Here is a 16,331-nt window from a genome sequence, read left to right on the forward strand (position 1 = left end):
GGTAAACCTAAAAGAAGAACTTCTAATCCCCAACTCAATAATCACTCTGAAAACTGTAAATCATGACATCTCACCATTCTAACAGCATAGCGCAAAATTTTGTGGTCATTCTCTAGCATCTTAATGATATTTTTCTTAGGAGGTTGTGGAATCAAACTGAAACAGTTTTGAAGAGAGTCTTCAAGGAAGCCATAACCATTGTAGGGAGGAATTATCTGTAGATAAAATAAATCAAGAACAAATTTACAATATTGAACCATGAAACTTCACTCACAATATTGTAAAATGACTTGTTTTAAAGTTTTTTTAAAAAAAAATTTAAAAATTTAAATAAATTTAAATAAATGTTTTAATTTTTTTTAAAGAACTTTACTGTACTCTATTGTGAAGCATCAGTAAAAGCAGAAATAGGATGGGTAAGACACCATTATGTTCATAACTAGGAGGTTCTGTTCCTAGGCAATAGCATCCACGTGTTTCTGTTCATCTTAGCTCTCTAGTTACTGACAAAACAATTCCATGTAGAATTGTTTATTTTTTAATAAATCTGGATAATCAGCTCCTAGTTTTATGAAAAGGACAGATGCAAATGAAATGGTCATCTCCAATCACTCTTTCATCTGGAAGAACTGCATTTGTAGTGGGTAAAAAATAATAGTAAAAAGCATTCTTCATTTGAAAAGGAGAGAAGGAAGGGATAATCAAAAACATAGTCTAGCTGACCTGATATCTGATACTTGCAACCTGGTTTTTCTTTCCACTACATTCTTACTTATTTCTAAATAAATAATATTTTTAAAACAGCCGTTGTCACCATAAGAAGTTAAACTCTACAATATATTTTGAAGCTTTTATCTATTGGCAAGTGAATAAACACCAATAATTTGATTTAGTATAAGTAATGCTTCCTGGTACTTCAGTTCTTTATCTATGAAGTCTGAGTTTCTTTCTGGAATTTCTCTTAGCAACTCTCATTTCCACTGCTTGTCAGTCCTTCTTCTCAGTCCTACTCCATGTTCTGACCTCCATTTCCTTGCCGTTTAATTAAAATCTGCCCTCTTTTGCAGCTTCTTCTTTGTTTTTCCCCTTTACCTGTTTGATTTCCTCTGGGAGTGGCTTCTTTACATCAACTGGCTGGAAGTCAGTGATGCCAAATTTATCCTGATAGAATTGTCGAGTGAACTCATCACAGTCATAGATGAAGAAAGTGCGTCCAAGTAGAGTAGTGGGTTTGCCCACGGCAAAATCTTTAGCTGTAAACCATTCTAAGACCTCCTGATCAGAAATCTCCAGCACACAGGTTGGAAAGTTTTCTTGCAAAAAAAAGACAGTTTAGTAAGCTTTTCATTGCTGCTATTTATTCCAAATGAAGACACATATTTAGACACTGGAAAATGTAGTCGCTCCTTGGCTTGCTCATGTTTTGAAGATAATCAAGATAATTATTTATTATCATGGGCCTAATTTTCATAGCATCTGAGAACAGATTGCCAAATTTCATTTAGCCAGCTTCTGAAAAAGCTGTATCAGCTTTAGGAAAGGCAAGCATGGGTTCCTTTCAATACTTTATAGAAAAAGTGTAATTAGAAAAGAGTGCTTCAATAGTGCATCTGATTGACTGACTGACTGATAATATATATATTATCCTAGAAAAGATCTGAATGGTCAACCAGAGAAAATTAATACCTTTCTTCTCCACAAAAGTTTTGGGCAGGCGCTGGCGTCTTATCAGGACTGGGAAAGGATCTCTGCCATCATTTCGTTCATGAACTTCCCGCACCTCCACTGTGTCATCTGCCAAGTAGTAGTGGATAATAAATCTCCGGCTTTCACCAAACATATTGCAAGTGTCATCCCAAATGGCATAAAAACGAAGAACCTGCAAGAAATGTGAAGGGTTCATTCTCATTATGGAAGAATAGAAACTTTTCTCGTATAAGCATGATGTCTCACAACCAAAGTGAATCACAACTTAATAAAGAGGACAAAATTATATCTTCCCTACATTTAAGAAAGAAAGTCACATTAAAACTTCAACAAAACAACATAAAATAGCAAGCCATAGATTAAATCTATTAACTGCACAGGTTCATATGATTTTGGAGACAAATAATACAGATGTCCTCGTTTAACAACCATTTGTTCAATGACCATTCAAACTTTATGATGACACTGAATGAGTGGTAGGTATGACCAATCCTCATACTTATGGACAGCATTGCATTTCCACAGTCATGTGAACATAAACTGGAGGCTTGATACCTGGCTTGTAATTACACTGCAGCACCCCAGTTTGTGACTTTTGCCAACTTTCTACAAGTAAAGTCAATGGGCAAGTCAGCACAATGTCACAAAAGGCAAACATGTAACATCCTCACTTAACAATCCACAGTGATTTGCTTAATAATGGCATCTGAGAGTGCTGGAATTTCTGTTGCTAAGTGGTGCAATCATGTGACATTGCACTTTATGACATTGTTTGGCAACAGGAATTTCAGTCCCAACTGCTGTTCAATGAAAATTATTCGTAATTTTACTATTTATAAAATTTTACTACAAGTAAACTTACTTGTAAATTTCACTAAACTTCACTACTATCTTTGAAGATGAAAAGCAGAAAACTCACTCTGTAGTTACATAGCTTTATTATCACTGACAGAGGCCCTCAGAGTTTCACTACTGCACTTCTTAGCATCTCCTCTTGCATGCCATAAATATAAGCAAACCTAGATAGCCTCTACAATGTAATTTTCTCCCATTTTAAGTATGCTTTTACAATTGTACTTGCTACTATTTTTTCACAACTTCACTGACTGTAATTTTATTTATTTTCTCAGAGGGGGGAATAGATTGTTTTTTCTGTTTAAAATCTTTTGAATACACAAAAAAGTAGGTTATGTGTAATATGAAACAAAACTGAAGTTCACCTTTTTGTCAAATGCCAAAAACTGCTTAAGTTGATCAAAATCTGAGGGGGTGACATACATACGTGGAGGCATTTTACGTAGTTCTATATAAGGATCAAAAATCATTTGCTCCGGGGGGTTCAGTTCAATTCCTTGGCTTTCCAGAAAAGTCTGTAAAATGATAATCACACTGTTAATATTCAAATAAACACAGAAAGAAATCATACAGCAAGACTGCCTTAAAGTTGCATTTGAGAATGAAATTGCAATCTGTGGGGGTCATACGAAAAATGTCTTCCCATATTATGGAAATAAGACAAGAAACTTCAGACCTTACAAAAAACTGCACTGCATTATCTGCCATGGCTTTATTAATCTTAGCAAAACTGAGTAAAATGCTACTCTACAAATGAAGTTTAGACTATTGAGAGATCACATTGTTTTTATTCTCAAAACAGACCTCCTATAATATTATCAAGAAAGAAAGAGGGACAGACAGACAGAGATCTCAATCAAATGTAAATGAAATAAATTACTAAAACTAATGTGAACATGTACAAGAATAAAAAATATCCATTATGAGAACTCAGCTGATAATGTAGCATGGCTAAAAATATGTTCATAATTCTAAAAACAAATCACATTTACACAATGCTACTTATGGTGGAAAGTTTTGTCTCCAAATTGTGTATTTTACTATCAGGGCTTTTTTTCTCACAGAACACTCAGAACGGAGTTCTGGCACCTCGGTGGTGGGCTGCCCCCTGAGGCCGGAGTCAGAGCCGGAGCAGCTAGTGGTGTGGCAGCCGTGGGGCCCGCTCTACACAGCGGGGTGGGTGGCGCTGGTGGGGCAGCTGCAGGCGCTGGGTGCAGAGGTGACGCACGTGGGGCACGGCAGGTGGCTGACCTTCCATGGGCCAGGCCAGATGGTGGCCTACCCGGTGCTGGACGCCTGCCGCCTCCGCTGCCCGCGCTGTGCAGCTGTTCCAGCGTTGACTCCGGCCACCGTCACCACCCCCGCGCTCCTGCCCGCAGCTGCCCCTGCAGCACTGCCCACCCCGCCGTGTTAGAGCAGGCCCTGCAGCTGCCACAACACTAGCTGCTCTGGTGCTAACTCCAGCCTCGGGGGGCAGCCCATCGCCGCCACCCGCAGCTGCCCCACCAGTGACGCTGCCCACCCACTCCTGTGCAGAGTGGCCCCGCGGCTCCCACAGCACCAGCTGCTCCGGCCTCGGGGGGCAGCCCACCGCTGCCACCCCCAGCGCCCCCGCCTGCAGCTGCCCTGCCAGTGACACCGCCTGCCCAACCCCATGTAGAGCAGGCCCTGCAGCTCGCATAGCACCAGCCGCTCCGGCTCTGGGGGACTCCGCCAGCGACGCCCGGCCCAGCCACATCAGCAGGTTCGTCAGACATCAGAAAGCAAGACAAAAAAAGGGTTTCCTTGCAAGCAGAAGGGGAAGATATTCTATATAAGTTCACACATCATATTATTAGGCCATAGTTTCCTGAGTATGTCCCAAACTGACTTATTTAGGACATACACTGTGTCATAAATGTTGCTTTGCAATGACTGGATTCAAACATCACTTTAAGCAGCAAATGGTTGATCTACTTTAGCATGTTTGCCGAATCCAGATTAGATGCATAACTTATGGTATATATAAAGTATGAATAAATATAGTATACCTAGACTGTGGGTCCATATGTATGAATCCTGCCAATGGTGACTTGTTAAAGTTAAACAATATGGTTCAGCATAATGTGTGAATCCATAAAAAACCAGCATTATTTCAGACAAGGATTAGCCTGTTTTCAAAAATAATCTACAGTACTCAGTTCCAGAATACAGTAATAATACAATAAAACTACCACAATACACGCTTCCCCTTTTGTACTGGTGTTGTGATGTAAGGGGTGGAATTTGTGTCATATTTTAATACATCCCACTTCCCTGTGATTGTGCAGCTAAGTCTGAGTGACAAAAATCCAGATAATCAGTAAATATATATTTTTAATTATATAAATAAATATATAAATAAAATTATATAAATAAAAGATTAACAAGATGAGAGTTCCAGCACCCTTTTTTAAGAAAAAAAGCATTGTGGTTCTCACTACAATGAGAACTCTATTTTATCCCCATATTTACTACTGCAATAAGAACAGTTTATTACTGTAATGCTGTAGATTAGCAATCGAGATTACAGTACCTGGGTGAATTGATCACAATCAACTATCCGGAAAGTCTTGCCATAGATAGTAATATTAATTCCTCGATTCAGATCTTTCCAATGATAATGATCCCCACGATCATTTTTGGGCAAGCGCTGTCTTTTGATGAACTTGCCCTGAGGAATCCCTGAGTTTTCAACAATGGGCTCCATGACAGACATGCTATCATCTTCCAAATAGTAATAAATGCCCACTTGACGAATGCGGAAATGCTCTTCTGTAGACATAGGAACATCTTCCTGAAAGTATCCATCAAATTTGAGCACCTAGCCAAACAAACAAACAAACAACCCTATATAAGGCAAATCATATTAATAATAAAAATGACAGGAAACCCACTTGATGTTGTGTGAGATCATAAAGTGACAGAAATCTATTATTGTATATTCTATTAATTTTAAATGTAAGTTTACAAAAAGCTGTGCTGTTTTCATAGAAAATAGGGAATTTCTATTTAGCAAGATACACCCAATTGAATGCAGAATTCCAGAGAATAGCTAGAAGAGATAAGAATGCCTTCTTAAATGAACAGTGCAAAGAAATAGAAGAAAACAATAGAATAGGGAGGACCACAGATCTTTTCAAGAAAATTGGAGAGATGAAGGGAACGTTCAATGCAAAATGGGCATGATAAAGGACCAAAATGGCAGGGACCTAACAGAGGCAGAAGAGATTAAGAAGAGATGGCAAAATTACACAGAAGAACTATACAAGAATGAGCTTAACGTCCCTGATAATCACAATGAGGTGGTCACTGACCTCGAGCCAGACATCCTAGAATGTGAAGTGAAGTGGGCCTTAGAAAAGCTGAGCAACAACAAAGCTAGTGGAGGTGACAGTATGCCAGCTAAGCTATTCAAAATCTTAAAAGACGATGCAGTAAAAGTGCTACACTCAATTTGCCAGCAAATTTGGAAAACTCAACAGTGGCCACAGGATTGGAAAAGATCAGTTTACATTCCAATTCCAAAGAAAGGCAGTGCCAAACAATGTTCAAACTATCGCACCATTGCACTCATTTCTCATGCTAGTAAAGTTATGCTTAAAATCCTACAAGCTAGACTTCAGCAGTATGTGGATCAAGAACTACCAGAAGTACAGGCAGGATTTCGAAGAGGCAGAGGAACTAGAGATCAAATTGCCAACATATGCTGGATCATGGAGAAAGCTAGAGAGTTCCAGAAAAACATCTACTTCTGCTTCATTGACTATGCTAAAGCCTTTGATTGTGTGGATCATAACAAACTGTGGCAAGTCCTTAAAGAGATGGGTGTACCAGACCATCTTATTTGTCTCTTGAGAAACCTATATGCAGGCCAAGAAGCAACAGTGAGAACTGGACACGGAACCACTGATTGGTTCAAAATTGGGAAAGGAGTCCGGCAAGGCTGTATTCTGTCACCTTGCCTATTTAACTTATATGCAGAGCACATTATGAGAAAGGCAGGGCTAGATGAATCAAAAGTTGGAATTAAGATTGCTGGAAGAAATATCAACAACCTAAGATATGCAGATGATACCACTCTAATGGCAGAAAATGAAGAGGAACTGAAGAGTCTCTTGTTGCGAGTGAAGAAGGAGAGTGCAAAAGTTGGGTTGAAACTAAACATTAAAAAAACCAAGATCATGGCATCCGGCCCTATCAATTCCTGGCAAATAGATGGGGAAGAAATGGAGGTAGTGACAGATTTTATTTTCTTGGGCTCCAAGATCACTGCAGATGGGGACTGTAGCCAAGAAATTAAAAGACGCTTGCTCCTCGGGAGGAAAGCCATGGCAAATCTAGACAGCACACTAAAAAGCAGAGACATCACCCTGTCAACAAAAGTGCGTATAGTCAAGGCTATGGTCTTCCCAGTTGCAATGTATGGCAGTGAAAGTTGGACCATAAAAAAGGCTGAGCACCAAAGAATTGAGGCCTTTGAACTCTGGTGCTGGAGAAGACTCCTGCGAGTCCCTTGGATTGCAAGGCGATCAAACTGGTCAGTCCTAGAGGAGATCAACCCTGACTGCTCTTTAGAAGGCCAGATCCTGAAGCTAAAACTCAAATACTTTGGCCACCTAATGAGAAGGAAGGACACACTGGAGAAGAGACTAATGCTGGGAAAGATTGAGGGCAATAGAAGAAGGGGACGACAGAGAATGAGGTGGCTGGATGGAGTTACTGAAGCAGTAGGCATGAGCTTAAATGGACTCCAGAAGATGGTAGAGGACAGGAAAGCCTGGAGGAACGTTGTCCATAGGGTCACAACTTCGCAACTAACAACAACAACAACAAACAGCAATGGCAAACTATTATTGTGGGACATTTACTTTTGTATCCTATGATGGTACAATTGTAGAAGATATATCCATAAATATAAATATAAATAACTTTTGCCTGACAAGAATACAACCAATAGAAAATATTTTGATTTTCTAGAAGAGTGTCTGTGCTGGAGCAGAAGTCTCTTTGCCTAGTATTAATGGGTTATATTTAATTCTGCACTATAGCATTTATTTTTGTAGAATGAATGCTGCCTAAAATCCCCCCTTCCACAATGTATAACTTGGAGGTTGCTCATATGCTGAATCATTCTGTCTCCATGAAGTAAGCTAAACTGAATGACTGGCCCAGAGATTTGCTGCAAGGAAGGGGTGTACTTAAATCTGGCTCTTCCCGGTTCAATACATTTACCACTACATTACACTACAAGTCTTAAAATATGTAAATAAACTATTGATAGTATAGAGGAAAGTAGAAACAATGATTGTGACAGAAAGCAGGATATTTACTGTCATTTTCTGTTAGTAGATAACAAGAAGAGAGCCTAACAAAGACATTTTTAATTCTGTATATTATAAAAAGGGAAGAACTTCGACAGTCTTTCAAAAAGCTACGATTATAACCTGTAAATAAGAGAGACCCAGCAATCTTTTCAAAGTTTGTATCTTGATATGGACTACTTTCATGGGCTGACAAATAGGTATCAGAAATAAACAGCTAAACACTTATCCAAAATAGAAAAAGTACTTTTTAAATTCAGAATATAGTTTTTTGTGATTCAAGAGACACATTGCAATATTTTTCTTTTTAATTTTGCAATAAATACCTGTACCTGACATCAGATGTTTGAGAAAATACCTTTTTGTCAAAAGCCACGTGTGCTGGGATGAAATCTGAAGGTGGGGCTTGTTTAGGTTCACCATACGTTAAGGTGGGTCTCTTGTTAGATAATTCATCAAGTTCAGCTTGAGACAACTGATTTACATAAAGCCGATTTCCACCTATCCCCACAGTTGGAAGTTTCTTAAAGGCAAAACCATTCTTGAAATCTAGAGTCTGGGAGCGATGAAAAGCAGATTTCTACAGAACAACAAAAATACAGACTCAAATACTGACCAGACTGGTGTATTAAAATAACACATTTATTTTTCAATTGCCTTGTCTCAAATATATTTGTCTTTAGAGCCAAATTTGATTTATGACCCTCCCATATAATTTTAAAAATACATTAAGGTATTTTTTTTCTCAAAAATATGGAATTATATTTTCATAATAATAGTTCACAACCTCTAGAACAGTTTTAAACTCTTCAGGATCATACAGTTTCAAACAATTTTAATGAGGACTATATTTTAAAAAATAAAAAATATTGAAGTAAAATATGTTTTAATAATATTCTTTAATAATACTTAGACTACATTTAACATATTGTCTAATTACTTCGCTACCCTCATTGCGTCCGCAGATAACTGCCCGGCCGCCCTGTTTAGGGTGACTCGCTCCCTCCTTAATCAGGAGGTGAGGGAGGATCCCTTCCAGGGTCGTGCTGAGGAGTTTAGCCAACATCTGTCGGACAAAATCGCTTGGATTCGGACTGGTTTGGACTCCGACTGGGCAGAGTCTGACGATCAGGACATGGGTGGTCTTGTCGATGTTATCTGGGAGGAGTTGTTCCTCTGTCCTAGTCCTATTAGACCTCTCAGCTGCTTTTGATACCATCGACCATGGTATCCTGCTGCAGCGTCTCAGGGGATTGGGAGTGGGAGGCACGGTTCTCCTCCTACCTCCTGGGACGTTCGCAGTCGGTGTTGGCAGGGGGACAGAGATCGACCTTGAGGCCTCTCGTTTGTGGAGTTCCTCAGGGGTCGGTCCTCTCGCCTCTCCTGTTTAACATCTATATGAAGCCTCTGGGTGAGATCATTCGTGGCTTTGGAGTTCGGTATCATCAGTATGCTGATGATACCCAGCTTTTCATTTCGACCCCAATCCACCCCATTATGCCCTCGAAGTGATGTCCCGTTGCCTGGAGGCGGTCCGGGTCTGGATGGGGAGGAACAGGCTTCAGCTCAACCCTGACAAGACTGAGTGGCTGTACGTGCCAGCATCTCAGGAAACTCAGATCATTCCATCTCTCACTATGGGGGGTGAGTTATTACCCCCCGTAGATAGGGCTCGCAACTTGGGAGTTCTCCTAGATTCACAGCTTTCTTTAGAAGATCATATAGTAACTGTGACTAGGGGGGCCTTTGCCCAGGTTCTCCTGGTGCGCCAGTTGCGACCCTATCTAGACCGTGATGCCTTGCGTACAGTCACTCATGCGCTCGTGACCTCTCGGTTAGACTACTGCAACGCTCTCTACATGGGGCTGCCCTTGAGGACCACTCGGAGGCTCCAACTGGTGCAGAATACAGCCGCGCGAGTTGTGTTGGGGTTCTCCCAATACTCCCATATTACACCTCTGCTCCGTGAGCTGCATTGGCTTCCGGTTGCCTTCTGGGTGAGATTCAAGGTACTGGTAATGACCTACAAAGCCCTACATGGCTTGGGTCCGGAGTACCTCAGGGAGCACCTGCGGCCGGCATCAACTTCCCTCTGCCCAGTTCGCTCCCACAGAGAGGGCCTCCTCAGGGTGCCGCCGGTCGGAGAATGCCGTCTGATGGCCCCCAGGGGGAGGGCGTTCTCTGTGGGTGTGCCTGACCTGTGGAACCGTTTACCGGTTGAGCTCCGGATGGCTCCCGACCTTCGCTCCTTCTGACGTGATCTAAAAACCTATTTGTTTGAACAAGCCGGCCTGGTCTGATGGGTCTTGGTTTTAATTATTGTTTTAATGTAATTTATTTTCTGCATTTGGGCACTAGGGTTTAATTTGTTTTTAATTTTTGTATTTTGGGTATTTTGGTATTTATGGCCCTGTTCACCGCCCTGAGTCCTTCGGGAGAAGGGCGGTATACAAATCAAATCAAATAAATAAATAAATAAATAAATATTGATGTAAATTTTAATGAGATATATGAGGGGTCCTTGGTGCTGAGCTTGGTTGTTTTCTTGCAGATATTTCACTACCCAAACTAGATAACATCATCAGTCCCAACATAATGAAAGGTCTGCAAGAAAACAACCAAACTCAGAGAGTACCAAGGGCTCCTCATTTCAGTCCTGAGCTACAAATATTCTCCTTTATTGGTGAGATGTACGAGATGGCATAAGATGACATATCACATCAACATCTGAAGTGATATTAAAATATGTTAATGAAACATTCAATCATTTTAATATTTGGGAGTAAGAGCTGAAAAATCTACTTTCACAGTTATGTTAAAGGGAAAGTAAGTAGGTTATTCAATGTTTTTCTCTTAATTTTTTTATGCCCTTCTGTAACTTTTGTTAAGAAATCTAACATAGAGGCTACCAGGTTTCAGTTTTAAAAATATAGATGGCTACAAAATGGCTTAAAAAAAGGTAAAGGTTCCCCCACGCATGCGTGCTAGGGGCCGGTGCTCATCTCCATTTCAAAGCCGAAGAGCCAGCGCTTGTCTGAGGATGTCTCCGTGGTCATGACTAGACGCCAAAGGCACACGGAACGCTGTTACCTTCCCACCGCAGTGGTCCCTGCATTTACAGAGGCTGTAAAGCCATATTTTAAAGACCCAGAGTTGTCACATTCAAAGACAGAAAGGTGGGATTATTTATGAAGTATATCACTCTTAAAAGGATGGCGTCGATCGGACTCTCTGACTCAGCGGAGCCACTGGGAGATGCTTGGTCTAATGGGCCACACCGCTACCTATTCCGGAGGAAATGTGGTGTGGGGAAAAAAGAAAAAAAAAGATTTTCCTCACCGTCGGGTCCCGAAAGGACGAGCCCGGAACAAGCGGCAAGCCTTGCACCGGCTGAAGGCTCATGATGGTCGGTCGAACAGCGAAGGGCTTGGCGAGAGATGGATCCGCTCCCGCTGGTAACTAAGCAACGCCGTTTCCTCGGTAACCACCAACAGTTGAGCTTTCATTTTTTTTTCTAGAGCGCCCGAGGGGTGCGCTTGCGCACTAGTGATCGAGGCGCTCGGCTCGGTTGATTAGGTTCTCGGTTGAGTTTGGCTCGATGCCCCCCCACCCCGTCGTATCGTCTTTCACTAGCGCAGAGGTCTTCAAACTCGGCCCTTTTATGACTCGTGGACTTCAACTCCCAGAATTCCTCAGCCAGGCATGGAAACCTCTCCCTTTCCCCTCAGCATGACTGGCTCAGGAATTCTGGGAGTTGATGTCCACGAGTCATAAAAGAGCCAAGGTTGCCTCCCCGTCCTAGGATTTTATTAGCCTTTCCGATTGTCCTCTGTATGCAATACTACATAGATGCAGTATTTCCTTCCCACTTCCAGTATTCTACCATGTTATTTTTTTCTTCAAATGCAATTTGTGAAAAATAACATTGCTTAATTTCTTGTCTGCATGGTGTTACGCATCATTTTGGAAAATATGGAGGGTAATATCTGAACTTCCCTTTCACACTTCAGAAATCTTTCCCAGTTGGAATAGTATAATTTCTACTTACTATGCTTTAATTTGTCTACTGTGAAACTTGAATTAATGGATCATTTGGGAGGTGGGGATATCTATATACCTAAATGTCTGCTGAATCTAAATGCATGCCATTACAGTAATATCAATTTATGTCATTTGCATAATATTCAAATAATATAATTTGTATCACTTGCATCAATTTACATTTAATGATATAATGTCTGGACGGGCTTTGGAAATTTGGGAGTGAAACGCATATTTTTCTATTGATTAAATCAAGGTGCTATAAGCTGAGATTTCACCTTCATAAAAATCAATTTACAAAAAAAAACCTAGAAAATTCAAAACACTACAAAACAGCCTTATTGAAACCTTGTTCATCTATGTGACTAGCAACAAATCAAATCAGAAAATCCAAAAGCATGGTGAAGAGCAAAACCAGAAAGATTGGAAGAATGTATATCAAGAGTTCTATGCAGAGATTAAATAGGAGAACATTGAAGACAAGTATGCAGAAATTAAATAGGAGAACATTGAAGACAAGTAACTTGGACAAATAGTTGTAAAATTCTTTTTTTGAAAAAGTCCAGCAATGTCGCAGCCACAACTCCAGGCAAGCTGTTCTATTGATTAATTGCTCTCATTTTCAGGAAGTTTCTCCACAGCTCTAATCTGGAACTAAGGAGAAAGTTCTTGACAGAACAATTAATCAATGGAACAGCTTGACTCTTAGAATTGTGGATGTACCATCACTGAAGATTTTCAAGAAAGGACTGAACAACCATTTGTCCTGGATGATATAAGGTCTCAAACATTATTGAGCATAGTCAGGCTCATTTCCTTCTTCCGTGATACACTCAGAACTCACCCCCATTTTGTCATTATCTTTAAATTCACACATATTGGCCCACACAGCAATATGCACAAAGGTATTCAAGAAAAAATGAAGTTGACAGAAAACTATTGTTTTAAAAAAGATAAAGCACTGTTAGATGAGCATTCAGGAAAATACTTGTGCACTAGTTATATAATATTTTTGCATACCAATCACTGTTTATCCACCGAATTCATAAAACTTTAAGAGGGGAGTCATTTGGAATCATAGAAAATATATCTATATGGATTATAGACTTATAAAAAAAATCTGTATGGTTTTTCAGAGGAGTAAAGTTCAATAGGATGATTATTCCACTCACAGGATAGTGGGAAAATATTAAAAGATAAAATTAGCAGAAAACATTAACATTTTTTTCAAGGGCAGATCTTGGTATGGAAATTATGAAACTGGGAATTAGTTGGAAAAAGGCTTTATACCTAAGCATACTTGCCTGAGGGAAAACTTAGTGAGATAGCCTTCTATCCATAGTAAATCTGTCTTTAATGTATTGTTACATGAACTGAACTCTTACAATAGCCCTGTTACAAAATAGTATTATGTGAAATGTGAAGGCTCTTGGGTTTCCACAATATGTTAAGCTAAAATATAATTTATGACTTAGTGTAGTGCAAAAAGCTAGCCAGAATGGTTTAGCACATTCACTGCATTGTGCAAATCTTTAAACTGAACTAATTCAACCATTCCAGATTATTTTAGCTGCAAGAATATTCTATTATTACAACACAATGAGATTGTTTAATGCAAAAGGAAAACATTGCTGCTCACCTGAATATTTACTCAGTTCTTACACTTTCTGATGGATTGTGGTTTGATTTGTGAGCTGATATATAATTTTGTACTGTTAATAATTATAATAATTAAACCTATCAGAATCTTGAATAAAAATGGCATTTTAAAGTGATATAAGCATTAAATACAAACGTGTCTGCAGAAGGATCAAGGTTTTCACCAAGACAATTTTTACTAACACTCTCCTTAACCTTGCAAATCACGCAGAAGCACATTTTGATATATAAACAGTTTGACATAAACAAATTTCACATAAAATATCAATTTCTTAAACTTTACTTAAGATATCCTCTTCCCACTCCACACTTCAACAGTTTATAACACAGTACAGTTTTTCAAATGTTCTCAACAATGCAGATTTCAGGAGTTTAATACAGAAGAAGTTGTTCATATAATTCTAAAATTAACACTTTTTAAAAAAAAATAAAAAAAACTTATCATTTCATTTTAGTAACAAATAATGCCTATCTTAAAATATATATTTTTAAATGCCTCTGAAAGATATAAACATCCAAGGCACCCTTCAAACCATATATTATTTGAAACATTGGAAATAATATGTAAGTCTGCTACCACAATGTTTGGATGTCAAATCCAAATAAAGCGGAAATTAACAATTGGAAATAGGCATGAACCTTCAGATAGCAAAGAAGGCTAGTTTTATAAAAAATATGTTCATAATGGTGGAACTCTAATAATAAATTGCATCGTATCTGCAAATATTGTCACTGATACTATATTAGTCTTACCCAACCTACTGTTCTCTGCATATTCTATACTTCAACTGCCAAAATCTAAAACCAGCCAGATCATACCCTCTTGGAATGAAAAGACAATAATTAGAAAAAGTTGCTTTAAATCCATATAACTGTAAAGTAAAACCAGTAAGGCTTATCTAAATTCTCTCAAAATGTCATGTGGCTGCTTCAGGAGTGTTACATGTGATCTCTGCATCACTGGGCTTGGGGGGAACAAAGGAAAGTGGTTGTGTAAGCATAGGTATGCAAAATCAGTCAAGATTAGCTCCTGAAATAGCTGAATGAACCTGAAAAAGACATGGCTGCCTTAACTGTTTGAAAAGGTGCCCTTCCTATACATTCTGAACCAACTCTTTGAAATATGTGCTAAAAAAATCCTTTTATGCATCACATTAGTTTTTAATAACACATTCACTTGGATTCATCAATCCTAAATACAACATTTTGTGTATATAAAGAACTATCAGTAAAAGGATCTGGGAATTATCAGAGGCAGATATATTAAAGAGTCTGAAGAACAATTTCAAGAAACTTAGTACACTGCAATTTTTCTTAAATAACCAACCATACTTTCTAAAAGTGCTTACAGATTTAAAATTGTTTGAGGGATGTCTGCAGCTTGACTAATGCTGATTATAGTACACATTTTACAATGCATTAAATTGGAGTAGCTTAACAATTTTAATGTCACCTTGTAAGCAACTAAGTTACAGGCATGAAATACATGTTCAATGAGAATTGCTATGAAACAAAGATATCACTTATGAAATCACATAAAATAATGCAACTTAGTTCACAGTAACAATAATGTATGTTTTACAAAAAATAATCATAGTTTTATTGATTTTTTAGTTAGAAACATCTTAATGAAAAGTATTTCTGCTGAGTAAGAATGTAATTAAAATTCTCAAAGCCATTCCAACTATTAGAAAAATCTTAGTAAATTATGCCACTAGATGGTGATATAAACTCACTAAGAATTTTCATACAGCCCATCAGATTTAATTGGTGGACTTTTTCTTCCTATAGTTTATATATATTTTTAACAAAATTTTTCAGTGGTTATGGTGGCAGAAAATGGCCAAAATTTCTTGTGACTCAGCTATTATTAATGGTTTTTGAAACCATCTTGGACTGCACTTGTCTTTGTATGTTAACTACTTTCACCAAAATTTGAGTAGGTATAAATCTGGACATCTTGAATACAACTGATATACTGCATATTAAGGAGAGTAAGATGGGAAACTGTAATTAGAATTCGGAGTGTACCATTGTCAGACTGCAAATGGGGTTATCCGTTGTTATGAATGTCCACTAATGCAAAATGATTCCCACTTCCCAGCAACATCAAAAACCAAGTTTGGCACACATCTTTCAATTATATGCTAGTGTGCTAAGTGCAAATAACATTTCACAAGAAACATTAATAAAACATTCTACAGCTGCAGTTTCTGTTTGGGTATGGTGTTTGTGTTTGGAAGAAAAAAACACAGAAGTTCAGAAGTTAAAAGTCACACAAGATTCAAAGCAAAACCCAACTGGACTCCTACTGATGAAAAGACAAATAAAACTGTGGTTAGGAAAATGTGTTGTTGGTACAATGGCATGGTACTTATCCATGTAATACTTTTTTACAATAAAACCGATCCTTCTCTAATTATTTAACTTGGTGCTCAAACAGGGAAGAAATACTGTACCCTTGTCTTGGTTGTCAGAATAGCATTCAGGTTGTACAAGTCCCAAATGGATTTGTTTCAGTGACATGATGATATCTAAAATCAAAAAGGGACCGGGAAAACTAACATTTTGCCAAAAGTATGAGTGAAGGCATGCAGAAATGAATTAGGAAGAACATAGTCTTTATGGACAACAAACATGAAAAACACTATATTTATAGACATAGTTGCTAATCAGTGTTAAAATGGTAAAATAGTGTGTTTGAGGGGCACTCTAAGCCTTGAAAAT

The 16,331-nt window shown here is 38.6% G+C and overlaps 1 protein-coding gene and 1 long non-coding RNA gene across 4 annotated transcripts in view; one reads left to right on the plus strand and one right to left on the minus strand.

Annotated features, from left to right (window-relative positions):
* The window catches only part of LOC310632646, a 1,302,393-nt gene that overhangs the window by 814,394 nt on the left and 471,668 nt on the right, over window positions 1–16,331 (plus strand). The gene's annotated exons all lie outside the window — the stretch shown is intronic.
* Window positions 1–16,331, minus strand: part of EFHC1 (EF-hand domain containing 1) — a 43,123-nt gene that overhangs the window by 7,989 nt on the left and 18,803 nt on the right. Inside the window, exons 1-7 of one of the 3 annotated variants that reach the window (XM_083357856.1) lie at window positions 11,244–11,375; window positions 8,263–8,484; window positions 5,117–5,404; window positions 2,928–3,077; window positions 1,687–1,879; window positions 1,093–1,313; window positions 75–215 (exon numbers count right to left, since the gene is read on the minus strand). In XM_083357856.1, coding sequence (XP_083213982.1) covers window positions 75–215; window positions 1,093–1,313; window positions 1,687–1,879; window positions 2,928–3,077; window positions 5,117–5,404; window positions 8,263–8,484; window positions 11,244–11,306 — 1,278 coding nt within the window. In that variant the 5' untranslated portion in view covers window positions 11,307–11,375. Of the gene's footprint in view, window positions 1–74; window positions 216–1,092; window positions 1,314–1,686; window positions 1,880–2,927; window positions 3,078–5,116; window positions 5,405–8,262; window positions 8,485–11,243; window positions 11,376–16,331 lie in introns of those variants that run through there. The other 2 variants (XM_083357857.1, XM_083357858.1) reach the window with 2 other exon arrangements.

The sequence above is a fragment of the Vipera ursinii genome, assembly GCF_947247035.1.
Source record: "Vipera ursinii genome assembly, chromosome: 1".
NCBI lineage: Eukaryota > Metazoa > Chordata > Lepidosauria > Squamata > Viperidae > Vipera > Vipera ursinii.